An 18,817-nucleotide genomic window follows, 5' to 3' on the forward strand; every position below is an offset into this window, starting at 1 on the left:
AATTTATTTCTGAGCAGTTCTGTTCCACTGATCTATGTGACTGTTTTTATTCTAATACCATATTGTTCTGATTACTATAGTTTTGTAATATAGTTTGAAACCAGGGAGTATGATGCCTCCAGCTTTGTTCTTCTTTCTCAATTGCTTTGGCTGTTTAGGATATTTTGTGGTTCTATAGAAATTTTAGGATTGTTCTATTTCAGTGAAAAATGCCATTAGAACTTTGTTAGGGATTGCACTGAATCTATAGATTGCTTTTGGTAGCATGGACATTTTAACAATATTAATATTTTCAATCTAGAAGCACAGAATTGCTTTTCATTTATTGTGTCTTCCTCAGTTTCTTTCATTAATATCTTATAGTTTTCAGTGTACAGGTCTTCCACATTCTTGATTAATTTTTTTTTATTTTCTTTACAGAGACAGAGAGTCAGAGAGAGGGATAGACAGGGACAGACAGACAGGAATGGAGAGAGATGAGAAGCATCAATCATTAGTTTTTCGTTGCATGCTGCAACAACTTAGTTGTTCATTGATTGCTTTCTCATATGTGCCTTGACCGCGGGCCTTCAGCAGACCAAGTAACCCCTTGCTCAAGCCAGTGACCTTGGGCTCAAGCTGGTGAGCTTTTGCTCAAACCAGATGAGCCCGCATTCAAACTGGCAACCTTGGGATCTCGAACCTGGGTCTTCCGCATCCCAGTCCGACGCTCTATCCACTGCGCCACCGCCTGGCCAGGCAAATTTTTTTTTTTTTTACAGAGTCAGAGAGAAAGTCAGAGAGAGGGATAGATAGGGACAGACAGACAAGAACGGAGAGAGATAAGAAGCATCAATCATCAGTTTTTCATTGCAACACCTTAGTTGTTCATTGATTGCTTTCTCATATGTGCCTTGATCGTGAGCTTTCACCAGACCGAGTAACCCCTTGCTCAAGCCAGTGACCTTAGGTCCAAGCTGGTGAGCCCTACTCAAACCAGATGAGCCTGTGCTCAAGCTGGCGACCTCGGGGTCTCAAATCTGGGTTCTCCACATCCCAGTCCTATACTCTATCCACTGCGCCACTGCCTGGTCAGGCCTCTTGGTTAAATTTATGGCTTCTCCTCTTCTTAATTATATCTGAGATTTTTTTCATATCAATATATATAAGAGCCTTGAATAGTTTCCTGTCTCACTCCTAAAAAAATCCACATTCCTTAGTTTGATTGACATAAGCTTGATGCCAAAGCCTTGCAAAGATATTACAAGGAAAGAAAATGAGGCCCTGGCTGGCTGGTTCAGTGGTATAGCATCCACCCAGCATGGGTTTGATTCCAGTCAGGGCCACACGGGAGAAGTGAAGCGACCATCTGCTTCTCCACCCTCCACTCCCCCCTCTTTCTTTCTCTCTCTCTCTCTCTCTCTCTCTCTCTCTCTCCCCCTCCCACAGCCATGGCTCAAATGATTCAAGAAAAGTTGGACCAGGACATTGAGGATGGCTCCATGACCTCGACCTCAAGTGTTAAATAAATAGCTCTATTGCTGAGCTGGGCAGAGCATCACCTAGTAGGGGCTTCCAGGATGAATCCCAGTTGGGGCGCATGTGGGAGTCTGTCTCTGCCTCCCCTCCTCTCACTTAATAAAAAAAGAAAGAAAGAAAAGAAAATGATAATCCCATCTCACTCATAAACATACATAGAAAAATCTTTTTTAAAATTTAGTTAACCAAATCCAGCAATATGTGAAAAGGATAGTACATCACAACCAAGTTGGATTCATTTCAGGAGTTTCAATGTTAATTTAACATTCAGAAATCTGTATAATCCATATATTAATAGGTAAAGAAGAAAAAGCATTATGATCATGTCATAGAGAATACCATTTAATAAAATTCTGCATTTGTGATGAAAATAGGAATAGAAGGGAACTTGCTTAACCTAACAAAAAGAATCTACAAAAATGTACAGTGTTATAAGTCATTATAATGGTTATCTCTATGTAAAGTGAGTACGAGGAGGGTAGTTTTATGATAATAATGTTTTATTTCTTAATTTGGTTGCCCAAGTGTGGATACTTTGTGATAATCAAGCTATGCAGCAATGAGTTGGATACTTTACAGTATCTGTATAACACTTCATTTTAAAAGGTTGTAAAAAAAATTTACAAGGAAGAAAATGTAGTTCTTCCTGATTATCTTAGAAGGATAGAGGGTGTGACCAGTGATTATGGAGCTGTCAAGAAAAGGAAATAAAGATTGGCGAGATGAGGAGAAATGGAGAAAACAGGGTGTTGGGTGGTTATATACGTGGCTATTTACCCTACCCAGGATACCCAGGATGGCGTCTTTTGGTGGAGAGGAAGCTGTTGAACTTCAATGAAGAGAGGGAGTAACTTGGAGATGAGATGCAGAGAAGAAAGGAAGTAGGAAGCATGAAATTTTTTAGACTTAAAATAAGAAAAAAAAGTTTTTTTAAAATATATACTTATTTTATTGATTTCAATGAGAGAGGAAGGGAAAAAGTAGGAGAGAGTCAGGAACATCTGTTTCTGTATGTGCCCAGACTGGGGATCAAATGGACTAACCAACTGAGCCATCTGGCCAGGGTAGGAAAATTCATTCTTTACCTATCCTCCTGAACCTCTTTTACAGTTGGTCTTAAAGCATTGCAAAGCAGTTAATATTTTGTTTTGCCATTGGGGAAATGTAGACTCAGAGCAAGGAGAACTGAGCCACAGCCCAGACCCCAGGACTGTTATAGAGGCCTGCCTAGGTGTGATACTAAGAGCAGCCATCGTGTTGGCAGCCAATGCAAATTATGGTTTCTCTGTTGATCAATTAACAGTAAAATAGGGATAATAATATCTTGTTGCAGAGTGGTCATAAGCTCTAAATGAGATTTCATGACATCACAGGCATTCAACACATTTGTCTTCCTCTTCAATCCATACCACCTACACATTCATCAAGAGCTCTCCAGAAACATCAAGTCCAAAATATCCAGGATCATGAAGACAGATGTACAATCACTTGACCAAGTGAAGCTGAGGAGAGACTCCTGTTCCTGGTGAAGCCTATACTGACGAGACATTAGTAGATGGGGGGGCTGCCTTTTCAGGAGCTTGCCCAAACCAGCTGTTTTGAAATGTGGTCCAGGGAGGTTCCATGACCCTTTCAGGAAGTCATTGGTGTCAAAACGGTTTCCCAACAAGGCCAAGCCAGTTACTTGCCCTTTTACATTCTCTCTCACTGGGTACTGTTCAGAGCGCAGAGGCTGTAGTATGACATCATCCAAGCCTGATGACTTTACCCAATGGTTAATGAATATGTGCTTGACATATTAAGCTGAAATGTCCATTTCAACCCCTAACACATAAATGTCTATGGATATAATTTATATAAACAAACGTACTAGTGAGTCTAAGTTATAATTTTTTAGAGTGTAAAGGGTCCTAAGTAGGGGTGCCATATTTAGCAAAAATACAGGACGTCCAGTTAAGTTTGAATTTCAGATAAACACGAATATTGCATGGGATACACATATTCAAGAAATTATTTATTGTATATATGAAATTCAAATTTAACTGGACATCCTGTATTTTACCTGCCAGCCTATGCCTAAGGCCAAAAAGTTACAAACGTTACACTGAATGCAGCGCGTTCCCGCTGGGGCACTTCCTGTCAGGCGGGTCGCAGGCAGGCGCAGGCCCCGCCCACCCCGGAAGCCGCTTCAGGGCCAGGCGGGGCGTTCCTCCCGGACTAGACCCCGCCCCGGCCCCGCCTCCGGGCTGCTCGGGTGGCGGGGTGGTGCTTGCCACCCAGTAGGCGGAATCGGCTTCCTGCCTGCAGGGGACAGCGGCCGCGGCCTGGCCCCGGCGGGGAAGCTTGGCGCCCGCGCCCTAGCCGCTCTTCCAGTCTGTGGACGTAGCGGGCCGGCCATCGGGCGGCCGGGTCGGCGGTCGCCATTCCTGTGTCGCTGCGCCCGCGGGGGCCGCCCGAGCCGGCCACGATGCCCCTGGGCCTGAAGCCCACCTGCAGCGTCTGCAAAACCACCTCGTCCTCCATGTGGAAGAAGAGCCCGCAGGGGGACATCCTCTGTCACCACTGCACCGGCCGGGGCGGCGCGGGCGGCGGGGGCGCCGGCTCGGGGGCTGCCGGCGGCACCGCGGGCAGCAGCGGCGGAGGCGGCTTCGGGCCAGCGACCTTCGCCACCACCTCGGCCCCCCCTTCGCAGAGCAACGGGGGCGGGGGCGGCAAGCAGGTGAGCTCCGGCGGGCCGGCCGGGCCGCGCCTCCGGGAACCCTGTCCCTGCTGCTCGGGTCGCCACCCCCGGGAGATCCCAACTCGTTGCTTCCATTCTAAGCACCTTTTCTCTTGTGAGAAATTAATAGTCTAAGGAAGCAAGAAAATTAAAAATCCTTCGGAAGTTTCCCCATCGTAATAATATTTTGGGTAGCAGCCAGACATCTCATGAACCACTGTACTTGCCCCTGTTCATAAAGGACATTTTGTCATTATGTTAGTAATATTAGTACTTCATTATTTTAAATGGCAGAAATATTCCATCGTCCTAACCCGTTCCCTGGCGTGGGACAGTTGAGTTGTTACGGGTTTTTCTCTGTTATAGACACAAATGAATAGACAGCTCCTCGTCCTGCCCTTGGCCCTGTTGTAAGGGGCATCACACCTTTTTGGAGGCTCTGGAGATGCTCACTTAGGGCCCTCTCATTGGTTCTTTGTTGTTGTTGTTATATTTTTCTTAAGTGAGAAGCGGGGAGGCAGACAGACTCCCACATGCACCCAGCCGGGATCCACCCGGCATGCCCACCAGGGGGCGATGCTCTGCCCATCTGGACAGTTGCTCTGCTGCAATCTGAGCCATTCCAGCGCCTGAGGCAGAGGCAGTGCAGCCATCCTTAGCGCCCGGGCCAACTCTGCTCTAATGGAGCCTTGGCTGTGGGAGGGGAAAAGAGAGACAGAGAGGAAGGAGAGGGGGAGGGGTGGAGAAGCAAACGGGCGCTTCTCCTGTGTGCCCTGGCCGGGAATCGAACCAGGGAGTTACACATGCGGGCCAACGCTCTGCCACTGAGCCAACAGGCCCGGTTGGAATTAGCCCAGTTAATATGATTACACAGCATAAAAAGAACAAGGTAGCTTTTAATTTTTGAGTGTCCCTATGAAGTGCCTACTCTGGGATCCTTGCAAGATGGTTGTATCAGGCCAGCAACCTTTCCACACTTTTTATTTCTTTGTCTATTTTATTCTTTATGTAACAGAGTAAGCAAGAAATTCACAGGCGGTCTGCTCGGCTCAGAAACACCAAGTACAAATCTGCTCCAGCTGCTGAAAAGAAAGTTTCCACTAAAGGAAAAGGGCGAAGACATATTTTTAAATTAAAAAATGTAAGATGATTGTGGGTAGTGTTTTTCTACTGGAATGACATGTGTGTAATGTGTCCTGCCACTGCCTTCATCTCCCACCACTGAACCTGAACCCTCCTCTGGGGAGTGACCCAGACTTTCTCAAGAGGCCTGAGTTACAGGAGCCTTATGGTTTGTGAAGTTAGTAATATGTTTCTCTGTTTCTAGCTTTTCTTTTTCCTCTGGTAAATATAAAATAGGAGTCTAGAAGAAACATACACCGTGGATGCATTTTGTTGGGCTCTTCATGCAAAGGATTATGGTATGGCTAAGTACAGTCAGGAAACTTTTTTTTTCATTCTTTAAAGATCTAAGTAAATAATGGAATTCATTTCCGCATTTGTTTGTTATTATACCCCCAGAAAAATGTATTTTACTGTCTTGTGATCAGTTTGATGAATATGAATTAAAATTTTGCCAAACCTTTATCCCTTTTGGTGTAAGAAAACATTGTTGGGAGATTTATGGTGGAGGGTATTTGAAAGCACATTTTAAGTGCCATAAATTCTCATTATCTTTGGAGATATGTAAGGGGACATGGTCAAACACAATGGACAATGCAGTAGAGACAGTTGTTTAAAACCTCAGTGTGGTATTTCTTCCTTTTCAGAACAGGAATGGTTGCCTTCCCTGTATAGGCATTTCTGAAGTTAGGCATATTCATTCATAAAACAGAAAAGGGCCCTCCAGTATATTGTGCAGGTCGTGGATTCTCATTGAGAGTAATTGTCCCTAATTTGTTTAAGATTGTTATAACTTAGCTTTCTAGAAATGAGACATTTGTTGATTAGATAGAACATGTTAAGTAAATATTCATTTAATTGTAGTTGTATAACTTAAACATGTTTTCCTCTTAAGTGCGGTAGAATATGTTCTCTGCAATTATTTTTATATCAATTTCTCTAATGACCTCTTTAAGCATGATACCAAGACATATTTGGGGAGCCTTGCATTCTCTGCTGTGAGATAAAAGTGTGTATTTCAGCATAAGAACAGATTTCAATGATGGGTGGGTGGTGGCAGGTTACTAAGAATTCCCGAGGAAGTTTCTTTTAGCTTTAGTTCAGGCTAGCTAGCGAATCAGTTCCGAGGATACCGAGTCTCATAGCTGGTTCCATAGTTAGGCTGAGATGGAAAATATCCCCAAGGAAGCACTTTCTTACTTTGTGCTCACCTACCCATTTTGTACTCCACTGCTGTCATGCTCAGGCCATTAGAGGCAGTGTATTTTTATACCTAAGATCTTAATCTGTAATAAAGCTCTGAGAGGGCTTGTGTTAGCTCTCAGCGGCATGAACAGAAGCTGTCCTCTGCTTCCCAGCAGTTTTTAAGCTAGTGGTTGCAGAAGTAGCAGTGGAAATATTCTATTGTGTTTTGCCACAACATTCAGAAAATCGATAAACTTAGTATTTCTTAAATTACATAACTCTTATACATACATGGCTGGAAAAATGCCTGTGCGCACACATACACAGTATGAACATGCTAATATTTTTACTTTTTTTTCGTAGCCCATCAAAGCTCCTGAATCAGTTTCCACCATAATCACTGCAGAATCAATCTTCTACAAGGTAAACATCTGTAGAGTGACTGAAGGAGGACTTGGGGCTACTTTATAATGTGCTGCTAAAATGTGGGGCTAGTCTACAGGCCTCTGCCACTCTGTAAAAAGAGTGATTGTATGTTTTGTTCTTTTTTGGGCTATATCTCCCAGGTGTAGCTTTTAAAAAACATCCAGAGCTGAGGTGGGAGGGTTGCCTGTTGATATGAGAGCCCTGGCCACTTGGCTCAGTAGTAGAGCATTGGCCCAACGTGTGGATATCCTGGGTTTGATTCCCAGTCAAGGCACACAGGAGAAGCGACCATCTGCTTCTCCACCCTTTCCCCTCTCCTTTCTCTCTATATATCTCTCTCTTCTTCTCTCTCAGCCATGGCTCTGTTGGAGCAAGTTGGCCCTGGGTACTGAGGATGGCTCCATGGCCTCATCTCAGGCACTGTAATAGCTTGGTTGCTGAGCAATGAAGCAATGCCCTAGATGGGCAGAGCATGGCCCGGCAGGAGGCTTGCCAGGTGGATCTGGTCGGGGTGCATGCAGGAGTCTGTCTGCCTCCCCACTTCAAACTTATGGGGAAAACAATTATATGAGGATCTTAAGAATTTTTCAATGTAGATTATGGGAATTTTTCTAAAATGCTAATGTATAGTGTGGAGCCATGGGAGAATGATCCATCTGGTCTATGAAGGGTGAGAAGGACAGAGGTGGGATTTAGACGAGTAGAGGGTGTCCAGTGAATAGAGTAGGCACAGAGGTTCTAAATGCTTTTAATCAGAACTGAGATGATAAGGGCAGTGGTTGTTGTTAATGTTCAGAGTTTCATGAAGAGGAGCCACAAAGGAATGAGGCAGCAACAATACTGCAAGTGGTGAACCCCAATCTCTCAGGATTGAGGTGCCTTGGAGAGATCAGCTATCCAATTAATTAAGCAGAGATATGTCATCTTTTTTTTTCTTTTTTTTTTTTGTATTTTTCCAAAGTGGGAAACAGAGAGGCAGTCAGACAGACTCCCACATGGGCCCGACTGGGATCCACCCGGCATGCCCACCAGGAGGCGATGCTCTGCCCATCTTGGGGCATCACTCTGCCGCAATCAGAGCCATTCTAGCGCCTGAGGCAGAGGCCACAGAGGGGGAGGGGCGGAGAAGCAGATGGGCGCTGCTTCTGTGTGCCCTGGCCGGGAATCGAACCCGGGACTCCTGCGCGCCAGGCCGACACTCTACCACTGAGCCAACCGGCCAGGGTCCAGAAATATGTCATCTTGTGTAAAAAACTAACAAGCAGAATACAGTGTACAATTTTATTATTTAGTTTTGCAAAACTGATTAGCTTTCTCTCACCCTTTCTGAGACATAACACCACACCATCTGCTGTCTGACTCCTGACCTGCAGAAAACTCCAGCAGGGCCCAGCATCCACGTCCTTGGGCCTTCCCTGGATGTGTCTGCTTTCAGTCATGTGTGCTTGGTCTCGACCTCGACTTCCTCAGGACGGGAATAGAAAGTCACTCGGTGCTTTGGCTTTCCTCCAACAAGCGTTGATTAGCACCTACTGGAAGTCCATAGTGAGAGAGAGGGTCCAAAATGTCTGATCAGCCCGAGGGTCAGGTTTCCTAGGACCAATGCCCAGGACATTTGATACCTCAGGGAGTGAGGTGACATTTTGTTATTTTTGAACCAGAACACTAGGAAAAGAGTACAGGAAAGACCTGTAAGGCCTGGCACAAGCAGTAACCACTAAATACATAGGGGTGGCGGTATGAGTTAGTGCTTTTTATTTAGCCCAGAATCTGTGTAGGCTAAAACAGTCTATACACAGGCAAGTATCTCCTATATTCCAGCATTTCATACATTGTTAATAATACACAGCTAAAATTTCCTCTGTGATTGCTGTTTATCAGGCACTGAGGTGAGCATTTCACATGCTCTATTTCATTCAATCCGTTCCATGAAGTAAGTAGGGCCTGTTATCCCCGTTTTATGGATGAGGACGTGGGGCAACGAGAGGTTAATTAACTTGTCCAATATCACCTAGCATGAGGCTGCCTTAGGCCAGAGGCCGCGTCCAGAGCTCAGCTCCCGGCTCTGCTACTTCAGACAGTGGTGGTGTGACTGGGCTAGGACCAACCTCTCCGATGTTTCTTCTATAAAACAGGGATTGTACATAGAAACTACCTCACTGGGTAAGTGAGATTACATATGTTAAGCATCTGACACAGTAAGCACTCAGTGAATAGGAAAAACAATCATCATCACATTTTGAAATTTGTGCATTATTTTCACAGCTGAACATAGAGTTTATAGATTACATCCAGAAGCAACTGATTCAGCTACTAACTTAGTGTACTAATAACTTTTAGACATGTCTCAAAGGAAAGTCTATCAGACCTGTTAATGCAAGTATCGATGATTTATTACTGTCTGCCGTGGGTCCATGAACTAGCATGCAGTGGATTGTGGCCCACAGAGACTGTACTGGTCCATAATGATCCAGATGGCAGCACTCGCCCTTGGACACATGGATAAAGAGTCCACCAAGAGAGACTCCTGGCCTATCAGATGCTCACCTTGCAGCTTTCAGAATCGTTTACCTGCTGCCAAGGCCTGTTTTGAGGGAAGCAGCAATGAATCCCCCTGCGGACTGGTTCCTGCAGTGAGGAGAGTATGGTCTGCTGAGACCCACACCCACCTAAGGAAGTGCTGAGCGACATAAATGTTTGCATCAGCCATTACAGGTGTTCAGATGAGAGGTTATTTCCAATTTAAGACCCAGGGAAGAGGGTAAGGGGTAGATGGCAGGAGCGGAGGTAGAGGGGCCTAAACATAAGACACAGATTAGTTAGTTATGTATGAAGTAGAATATGGATGACACACGAAGCCTTGAATGCTGGGATACCAGGAGCTGTCTTGTTTCTTGTGGGAGGCTGTCACCGTGAACAGGAAGGGAAGAGACAGGTGCCAGTGACACTGAGGAACAGGGTGATAAATTGAGGGAAACATCCTGAAGACTGCTAAAATACAGAGTTTCTATCATTTCACTGGTTTGAATTTATAGTATCTCTTTTCCTTAACTGGTGGTTGAAGAGGAAGGTATATAGAGTACATTTTCACCAGATAAGCACTGATTTTTAAGCCAGTACAGAGATAGACCACTGAGCTGGCGTAGGCACCTCAGCTGCGGCTCTGCCTCATGTGGCTTTCAGCAGGTCACCGAACCTTTCTGCAGCTCGCTGGCTGCAGTACTGTTGGGATAGAAAATCAGAGTGCTTTCATAAACACGTTTTCTCCAGATGCAAGTTGTGTGTTTGTGAAACTTTTTCAAAAGTGAAACAACTTGAGAATTGGCATCAACTGTATCAACATTGGTACATTAGTCCATCTCAGACACCTTTTATCAACCACTTTGAAAACACTTGCTTTGACATTTAAAACATTTCGTTTCATAGCTATGGTGCTGTTCTATTTATTTTAAATATGGGAGTATTGTCTGTTTCCCCAGGGAGTATATTACCAAATTGGAGATGTCGTCTCTGTGATTGACGAACAAGATGGAAAGCTGTACTACGCTCAGATCCGGGGTTTTATCCAGGACCAGTACTGTGAGAAGAGCGCAGCGCTGACGTGGCTCATCCCCACTCTCTCCAGCCCCAGGGACCAGTTCGATCCTGCATCCTACATCATAGGTGAGACCGGCACACAGTACAAGGTCGTGAACCCAGTGATGCCCCTGTTATTATGTATGAGGATGCAGTAGTTGCTTGGACTGTCATGGCAAATACCGCAGACTGGATGGCTTAAACAACAGAGTGTATTTTTTCACTGTTCTGGAGGCTGGAAATCCAAGATCAAGGTTCTCAGGGTTGGTTTCTGGTGGAGCTCTTCCTGGCTCGGGGACTGCCACCTTTCTGGTGCGCACACTCCTTCAATTTCTTCTGAGAACACCAATCCTAGCGGATTAGGGCGCCGCTCTCATGACCTCGTTTAACCTTCATTGCCTCCCTCGTCTCCAAATACTATCACATTGAGGGTTAGGGCTTCAACACAGGAACTTGGGAAAGATACAGTTTAGTCCATAACAAAGAAGCATAAGTATCATGAAGTACAATAAAGTAGAGAGCTTTATAAAAAACATGAAAGACATTCTATATAGCTAGGGCTTGGGTGCTATCAGTTAGTTAGAGTCAGGGCAATATGCACCTATAAAAAGTGATGTGGATAAGATTTTTTTGAGTGACCCAAGATTAAGCTATTAAAAAAATTGATTGCTCAGGAACTAGGTTATTTAGGTTAGTTATAAAAATCTACTCAAAAATAATTTCTTAAGAAACTGTCATGGTTCTTCCTGGAATCTTACATAGTCTCAATATGCATTCTTCTACATGTCACACATGCCATTCTAGACCTTTTATAACATACGATTGTGGATAACTGAAATAGCTGCCATTATACTCTTATTAAAATTTTAGTGCTGCCAAAAAGAAATAGTGCAGACAGTTCTTTATGTAGACTCAGAAGAAGTTAGTGATGAATTCAACTTTGAAAGTTCAGAGGTTTTAAATTACTCTGAACTTTTTAACTTTTCTGCAGTGGGCATGCGTTACTTTGGCATTCTGAGAATAAAAGAAAATATTTTTCAGAGAGAGCTCAGGGACAAATAACATTCCACTGTTATTCTCACCTACATGTCAAGTTCCATATGTGACCAGTTTTAGTCTTCTGCTTGTGCGTACATAATGGTGGGCTTTCATCTAGCTGATATGTAGGTGGGATTCTCATCAGGGGCGGTGGTGTGACAGTGGTATGGTTTGTACATACCGTTAGAGGTCAGCCATTTTTAATGATCTTGGGATGACCAAACCAGCCTGTGGAGAATTCTCTGTCCTACTTCCCACTCCACTTGTGATGTGACCATGTGCATTATAATCTCAAAGGAGGAAAAAACCTTGTAAAAAAATGAAAAACAACAACAAAAAGACAGTCTTATTCTGAGCGTTCCAATAACTGTTTTTGTTTGTGTACTTAACTATACTATAAGTTAAGTACATAAACTTAACTGTACTCTGTATGAGGTGATTAAAAAGGCCAAAGGTAAAAGGTTTCTTTTTTTCCATTTTTTGTCTGCAAAGTTGCTGTTTATTTTTATTTTTTTGGCCTGTTTGATATATGTATGAAACAGGGTTGTCCAATAGTAAACTGGAATTTTATTTTGCTGATTTGTTCTAACAACAACAAAAAACCCCTCTGGGAGTCCTCTCCCACCTTCTTTTCTTAACCCTCAGATCCCAGCACTGACTCCGGAGCCAGACTGTCTGGGTTCATAGCTCATGCTCTTACTTGTTGTATGATATAGGACAAGTATTTTAATCTTGGTAACCTCATTTTTCTCATATGTAAAATGAGAATAATAATAGTGCCTACCACCGAGGCTTTTGTGAGGATTCCCAGTATTGATATATGTACAGTACTAAGGACAGAACAGGCACACGATAAACACTATATAAGGCTAAATGTTGTTTTTAGGTTCCTTTCTATGTTAAGTCACTGTTTGGGGGAGAATGCTATATTCCTTAAGCAGTTAAATAGAAAAAAATGATCGAGTAACTTCACAATAATACATGTTCCAAGGGCTGATGTCAGGTCACTGCCAGAACAGCTTGTCCTAGTGTGTAAGAATTTCAACATTTTATAATGATATATATGTTCAAATATGTATTTAACCTTCCCATTGGCTGCCTTTAGGACCAGAGGAGGATCTTCCCAGGAAGATGGAATACTTGGAATTTGTTTGTCATGCACCCTCTGAATATTTCAAGTCACGTTCATCACCGTTTCCCACAGTGCCCACCAGACCAGAGAAGGGTTACATATGGACTCATGTTGGACCTACTCCTGCAATAACTATTAAGGAAACAGTTGCCAACCATTTGTAGTTTAAAAAGTGAAACTGGATGTCTAGTTATTGTCTATTCAAACTACTATAAAATATGCCACATCCTTATTTAATGAAATTCCTAGATGAAAAAATGACTAAAAAAAACTTTTTTCTTACTACCCAGTAATCATTAGCTTATTCATTACTAGTCACTTGGAAAACTATAAAAGGATAGAAAAAAATTAAATATATTTTGAAGTTAAATATTACATTCTGTATGTGTATCTTCCCAGGGAGGCCATTAGTTACATGGTGTCTCTTTTTAACCATAATTTATTTCTAGAACCTCATAAAATGGATTGTATTTTTCTGTAAGAACAAACATGAATTAAGATTTGAATTTCTGATCAAGGACTGAACCGAATAAGCTGTAGCTGTGACCAACAGACTCGATTACAGTGTTACACGAGCTTTATTTTCTAATCTAGAAAATGTGATGGGAGACTGCTGGCCGCTTTAACCTTAAGGAAAGTGATTGGTGGATAATTTTATTAGCCCAGGCTTTTTAAATTTTTCATCTAATTCTTCTGTAGAAAACAGATTCATAATCATTTTGTTGATCTTAATATCACTGTTCTCACCTACCTTCAAAACGAGGCTTTTAATCGAATCATAAAATGTTACAGTGCGGACAGTCAGTCATAGCACACAGGAGACGTAGCTGGTCAGGCGTCCCACTGGTTGTTTCTTGACTACCATTAGAACAACCACTGGACAGTCAGAAAAATGATTAATAGGTCAACTATAATTGAAATATAAATTTTAACTTTTTTAAAAATTAAGAATAAAGGCATTATAGGTTGCCAGCATTGGTATCTAAAAAGTGTTCACCCCAAAGTTAAACCACCTGCTACGAACTCATAATAATATGCTTAAACCAATGCCTTGGCCTTAGAAGGCCTGTTGTAAGTGAAACTTCCCAGAATTCAGGTACAGGCTTATTTCAAGTGCAAGTCAGTTAAGTCAGGGAGTAACTGTGAAAATGGGAAGAACTGGAGATCGTACACACTTACCTCCTCTTCTGACTTAACCAGAAGAGCTTGTCAGGATCTAATGTAATCATGGTGATTTTGAGCGGTAGCACCTTTAACTGTTACCCTTTTCTACACAGTTGTGGGTTGTGTGTAGATCGCTCGATGTCCATAGTGAGCTCTCTGTATATAGTTGTCTTTCTGTTTACAAAAATTATAGCAAAATTGATTGTAAATACCATTGCAAATAACTAAATGCTAATATTCGTTGTATTTTAAATGTATTAAAATGTATTTTTTACATTTAAAAAGTACATTTTAATACAATGTATTTTTCACAATGTATTTTTTACAATGTATTAAAATGTATTTTTCACAATATATTTACTTTTGAATTATCTCATTTAAACAATTAAATAGGGCCTTCTATCCAAAAATGTTATACACAGAAAACAGCAGTGTTGTAGTATTCATAAGTTGGAGTGACAGGTTCATCATGGATATGTAAAAGATTTTAGGAAAGTCAAAGAATGGCTGATAAAATAAACATTTTATGTAAGATGCTTATTAAAATGAGAACATATTTAGGCCTGACCTGTGGTGGCGCAGTGGATAAACCATCAACCTGGAACGCTGAGGTCACTGGTTCAAAACCCTGGGCTTGCCTGGGCTTGCCTGGTCAAGGCACATATGGGAGTTGATGCTTCCTGCTCCTCTCTGCCTTCTATTTCTCTCTCCCCTCTCTAAAAAATGAATAAATAAAATCTTTAAAAAAAATGAGGACCTGTTTAAAAATATACATACATATTGACCATTTGTTTGTAAATTGTACATTTGACCATTTGTACATATTGACCATTTGTTTGTAAATTGTACATTTGACCATTTGTACATATTGACCATTTGTTTATAAATTGATAGATACTTGTATAGTATCTTTTAAAATAGATTGAGCCCTGGCTGGTTGGCTCAGCGGTAGAACGTCGGCTCAGCATGTGGAAGTCCTGGCTTTGATTCCCAGCCAGGGCACATAGGAGAAGTGCCCACCTGCTTTTCCACCCTTCCCCCTCTCCTTTCTCTCTACCTCTCTCCTCCCCTCCTGCAGCCAAGGCTTCATTGGAGCAAAATTGGCCCAGGTGCTGAGGATGGCTTCATGGCCTCCGCCTCAGGCGCTAGATTGGCTCCTGTTGCAACAGAGCAATGCCCCAGATGGGCAGAGTATCGCCCCCTAGTGGGCATGCCTGGTGGATCCCTATCCATTGCATGCAGGAGTTTGTTTGTCTCCTCACTTTTCACTTTAGAAAAATATAAAGAAGAAAAAGGAAATATAGATTGAATTTTGACTTTCTTCCTCAGTCAATGGTTCCCATTACTTATGGGTAGATTCATACTTTTCCCAGTCTATATTCCCAGCCTGTCTCCCCTCCTTACTACAACAGAAATGTTTCCCCTGGCACCCTCCTCATTTTCCTGGCTCTGAGTTCATGTTCATCCTGTTTTCTTCAACTTCACCAAAGGCTTTTCTCCCCCTCCCCCAATCTATACATAGTTTTTATTGCTTAAAATCTCACAAATGAATCTGAAGAACCATCTGGCATCTTGCTGTTTCTGTAGCTGGAAAACTTATATCTTCCTCCTCAGCCTGCTGAGTGGTTCCTTTTTCAGCAACACAGATACCATCCCAATGTTTCCGATATCCTTATTTTAACTTGTGGCTTACTTAAGGTCCTCAAATTCTATCCGTGAGACCTTTCAGATTCCCATGGCTCTTTGAAATCAATCTGTTTTATTCTATTACTGCATTTAAGTTTCCGCTTCTGTTGTCCCCTGTGTGTCCTGGATGGCAGAAGTAGCTTTCATTTACTCATCTTTGTAACCCCCACAGAACCTAACCCCGGTCCTGGCTTATGGGAGGTGTTTCTCATAGAGTTCAGGTCAGATGCTTTTCATTAAGGTGCCTGTCGATGCTTTATTTATTTATTTATTTATGTGACAGAAACAGACAGGGACAGACAGACAGGAAGGGAAACAGATGAGAAGCATCAATTCTTCATTGTGGCACCTTAGTTATTCATTGATTGCTTTCTCATATGTGTCTTGACCGGGGGGCTACAGCAGACGGAGTGACCCCTTGCTCAAGCCAGCGATGTTGGTTGGGCTCAAGCTGGTGAGCCTTGCTCAAATCAGATGAGCCCTCGCTCAAGCTGGCGACCTCAGGGTCGCGAACCTGGGTCCTCCGTGTCCCAGTCCGACGCTTGGTTCACTGCGCCACCGCCTGGTCAGGTGGTTGGTACTTTAATATTAGTTCATATTAACTGGCTTAAACTTCAAGTTCTCTTGTGAACAGCCAACTCAAGTAAAATTTTAAATGGTTATATTCTAGATTAGTATTAGATTGTCTTAAGATTGTTTAACAAGATGTTAAGATGATCTTCAATTAGTTCTCTTACACAAATAAATCTAACATGAATAGCTTTAAAAAAAGTTATTCCAACTGGTTCTTCTCTGTGAAACACATTCCAGGACTAACTATTCCATAGAAAAAATTGAATCACAATTGCATTTCAGTCATAAATTAAATATAAAGACACTGGAATAAATATATATAAATTTGCATATGTATGTGTGTATACATAAATATATATATTACACATACTCAGAATTATGTTGTCATGGAGCAGAGAAGGGAGGGGAATTTTGTGGATTTTGTTTGCCACCCTGGGCATATTTTAGGAATTGTGTTTTTTTACTTCATACCAGATATGTGAGTCAGAACTTTTATAGGAGTGTGTATCTCATTCAGCTCCAAAAATACAAGGCAAGAGGTTGGCTCCAGTGAGAAATAACAAAGAGCCTGAACGACAAGAGAGGAATGCCTAAGTAAGTTAGAGTGCGTTTGTATTCACTTTTCTTTATGCTTTTCAGTACTTTCCAACTTTTCTACAATGAGCATACATACCCAGACGCATTGCAGACTGCACAACTGGGGCAAGGGAACGCCCATTTTTAGTTAATAAGTGTACAGAACATTTAATAAATAGTAGTTCTCAAATTCTTGCAAAGGAGATAAATGACATACTGAGGAAATACGTTCAGGGACGCAGTTTATCCACTTAGTGAGTCTAGGGAAGAGCTCAGGTGTAGCCTTTTCCAGCTTCATCAGCTCCTGGGCCAGGCACACGTTTAGCTCTGCGATGAAGGGCACCTGCATCATGCCAGTCTGAGGCTTGGCAGGCATGGAGGCTGATGCAGGTTCAAGTTTGTCTTTGCTCTCCTCCATTTCTAGTCTGTCTTCTCTTCCAAACTGCCTACCCTGCTGGTTCTAGGCCCCAGCACCAGACACAGAAGCCAGAGCCTTACCCAGACTGTTCGACAGCCTCCCACAGTTGTATCAGGTCAAATCTCTGTCATAGCTCCTCTGTTCTAGATCATTCTAGTGTTCTGTTTCTTTGATGAAGTCCTGATACTGAGATACCAGTGGTTAAGGCAAGGCCCTGCTGTTTTTCATTATAAACTATGTAGAATTATTTGGCATTTAAAACAAACCATGTAAATATATTCCTGCGATAAATTTCTTAAAATGAAAATGAAGATTACATAAAGAAAGATGAACAGATTAGATTATAAAAAATTAATTTCTGTCAAAAATATAAGTATACAAAATTAAAAACCAAACAACTCTCTCTTCCTTTTTGCCTTTTTTTCAGTTAAAGAATTGGGAATCATTACCGTATTTTTCGCTCCGTAAGACGCACCTGACCATAAGACACACCTAGGGTTTTAAGGAGGAAAATAAGAAAAAAATATTCTGAACCAAATGGTGTGTTAAAGTATTTAATAATGCCTGACCAGGCGGTTGCGCAGTGGATAGAGCGTCGGACTGGGATGCAGAAGACCCAGGTTCGAGACCCCGAGGTCGCCAGCTTGAGTGAGGGCTCATCTGGTTGAGCCCAACGTTGCTGGCTCAAACAAGGGGTTACTTGGTCTGCTGAAGGCCTGTGCTCAAGGCACATAAAAAAAAAAAATTTAATAAACTATACCACAATAATATTTTAACAATGTAAATTCAACAGCAGTATTAACAACTATTAGCACAGTTATTAACATGAGAAGAGACTTTAATGTTCAAATACTCTTCTAGTTGTCTGGGAACCCACAACAGCTAAAAAAAAAAAAAAAAAAACATTCGCTCCATAAGACGCACAGGCATTTTCCCCTCCACTTTTGGGGAAAAAAAATGTGTCTTATGAAGCAAAAAATACAGCAGTTTCTTATTCAAAATGACACACTGGCATGAAATTACTCAATTTACCTCAACTTTTTCTAACATAATTATTTCAAATCACTCTAACTTCTGTGTTGGAAGCTGGGTGGAGGGGAGGAGGTTTATAATAAAAACCCCTATATAACCTATGTACCTTAAATCCTTCTCCCCATGGATTGGAAAGGTGTGAATAAAAAAGACAGTAACTAAAAAAAAAAAAAAAAAAAAAAAAAGACAGTAACTAGAATAAAGGGAGGAGTTGCTGAGGAAATATAATTTTTTTAAAAACCTGAATCTCTCAGCCCAGAAATCCTCTCCACAAAGGTAGGTAGCAGGGAAAGGAAACACTGATTTTCGATTGAATGTTAAACTGGAATGTGATGCTTATCACAGGCAATTGGCTAAGAGATTGATTGCAAAGACAAATCTCAACCTTTCATACAGCCAAGCAGATGTGCCCATCATGTCTGTGTTCTCAAGATAATATGTATAATATTATAATAACTAGTTAACTAAGAGAACTTGACAGCACCGTTAGGCACATGCAGTTCCTAACTTTACCTGGTGACCACCGATGTTAGCTAATCGACTTTATCCAGAAGGGTGGGGGGAAACAAACTCCCATCTTTATGACAGGAGGTGCCCTTTACAACCTGAACTTAGCCTCCTACCTCCCACAGACACTGGGGAGGGGGTGCTA

General features: G+C 42.1%; 1 protein-coding gene across 1 annotated transcript; it reads left to right on the forward strand.

Moving 5' to 3' along the window:
• Nucleotides 1–3,763: 3,763 nt before the first annotated feature.
• Nucleotides 3,764–17,413, forward strand: GATAD1 (GATA zinc finger domain containing 1). Its single transcript, XM_066239402.1, has 5 exons — nt 3,764–4,237; nt 5,253–5,378; nt 6,908–6,967; nt 10,450–10,633; nt 12,690–17,413. The coding sequence occupies exons 1-5, from the start codon at nt 3,986–3,988 to the stop codon at nt 12,878–12,880; spliced, it is 813 nt and encodes a 270-aa protein (XP_066095499.1). The 5' UTR covers nt 3,764–3,985; the 3' UTR covers nt 12,881–17,413.
• The last annotated feature ends 1,404 nt before the right edge of the window (nt 17,414–18,817 follow it).

The sequence above is a fragment of the Saccopteryx bilineata genome, chromosome 7, assembly GCF_036850765.1.
Source record: "Saccopteryx bilineata isolate mSacBil1 chromosome 7, mSacBil1_pri_phased_curated, whole genome shotgun sequence".
Classification (NCBI taxonomy): Eukaryota; Metazoa; Chordata; class Mammalia; order Chiroptera; family Emballonuridae; genus Saccopteryx; species Saccopteryx bilineata.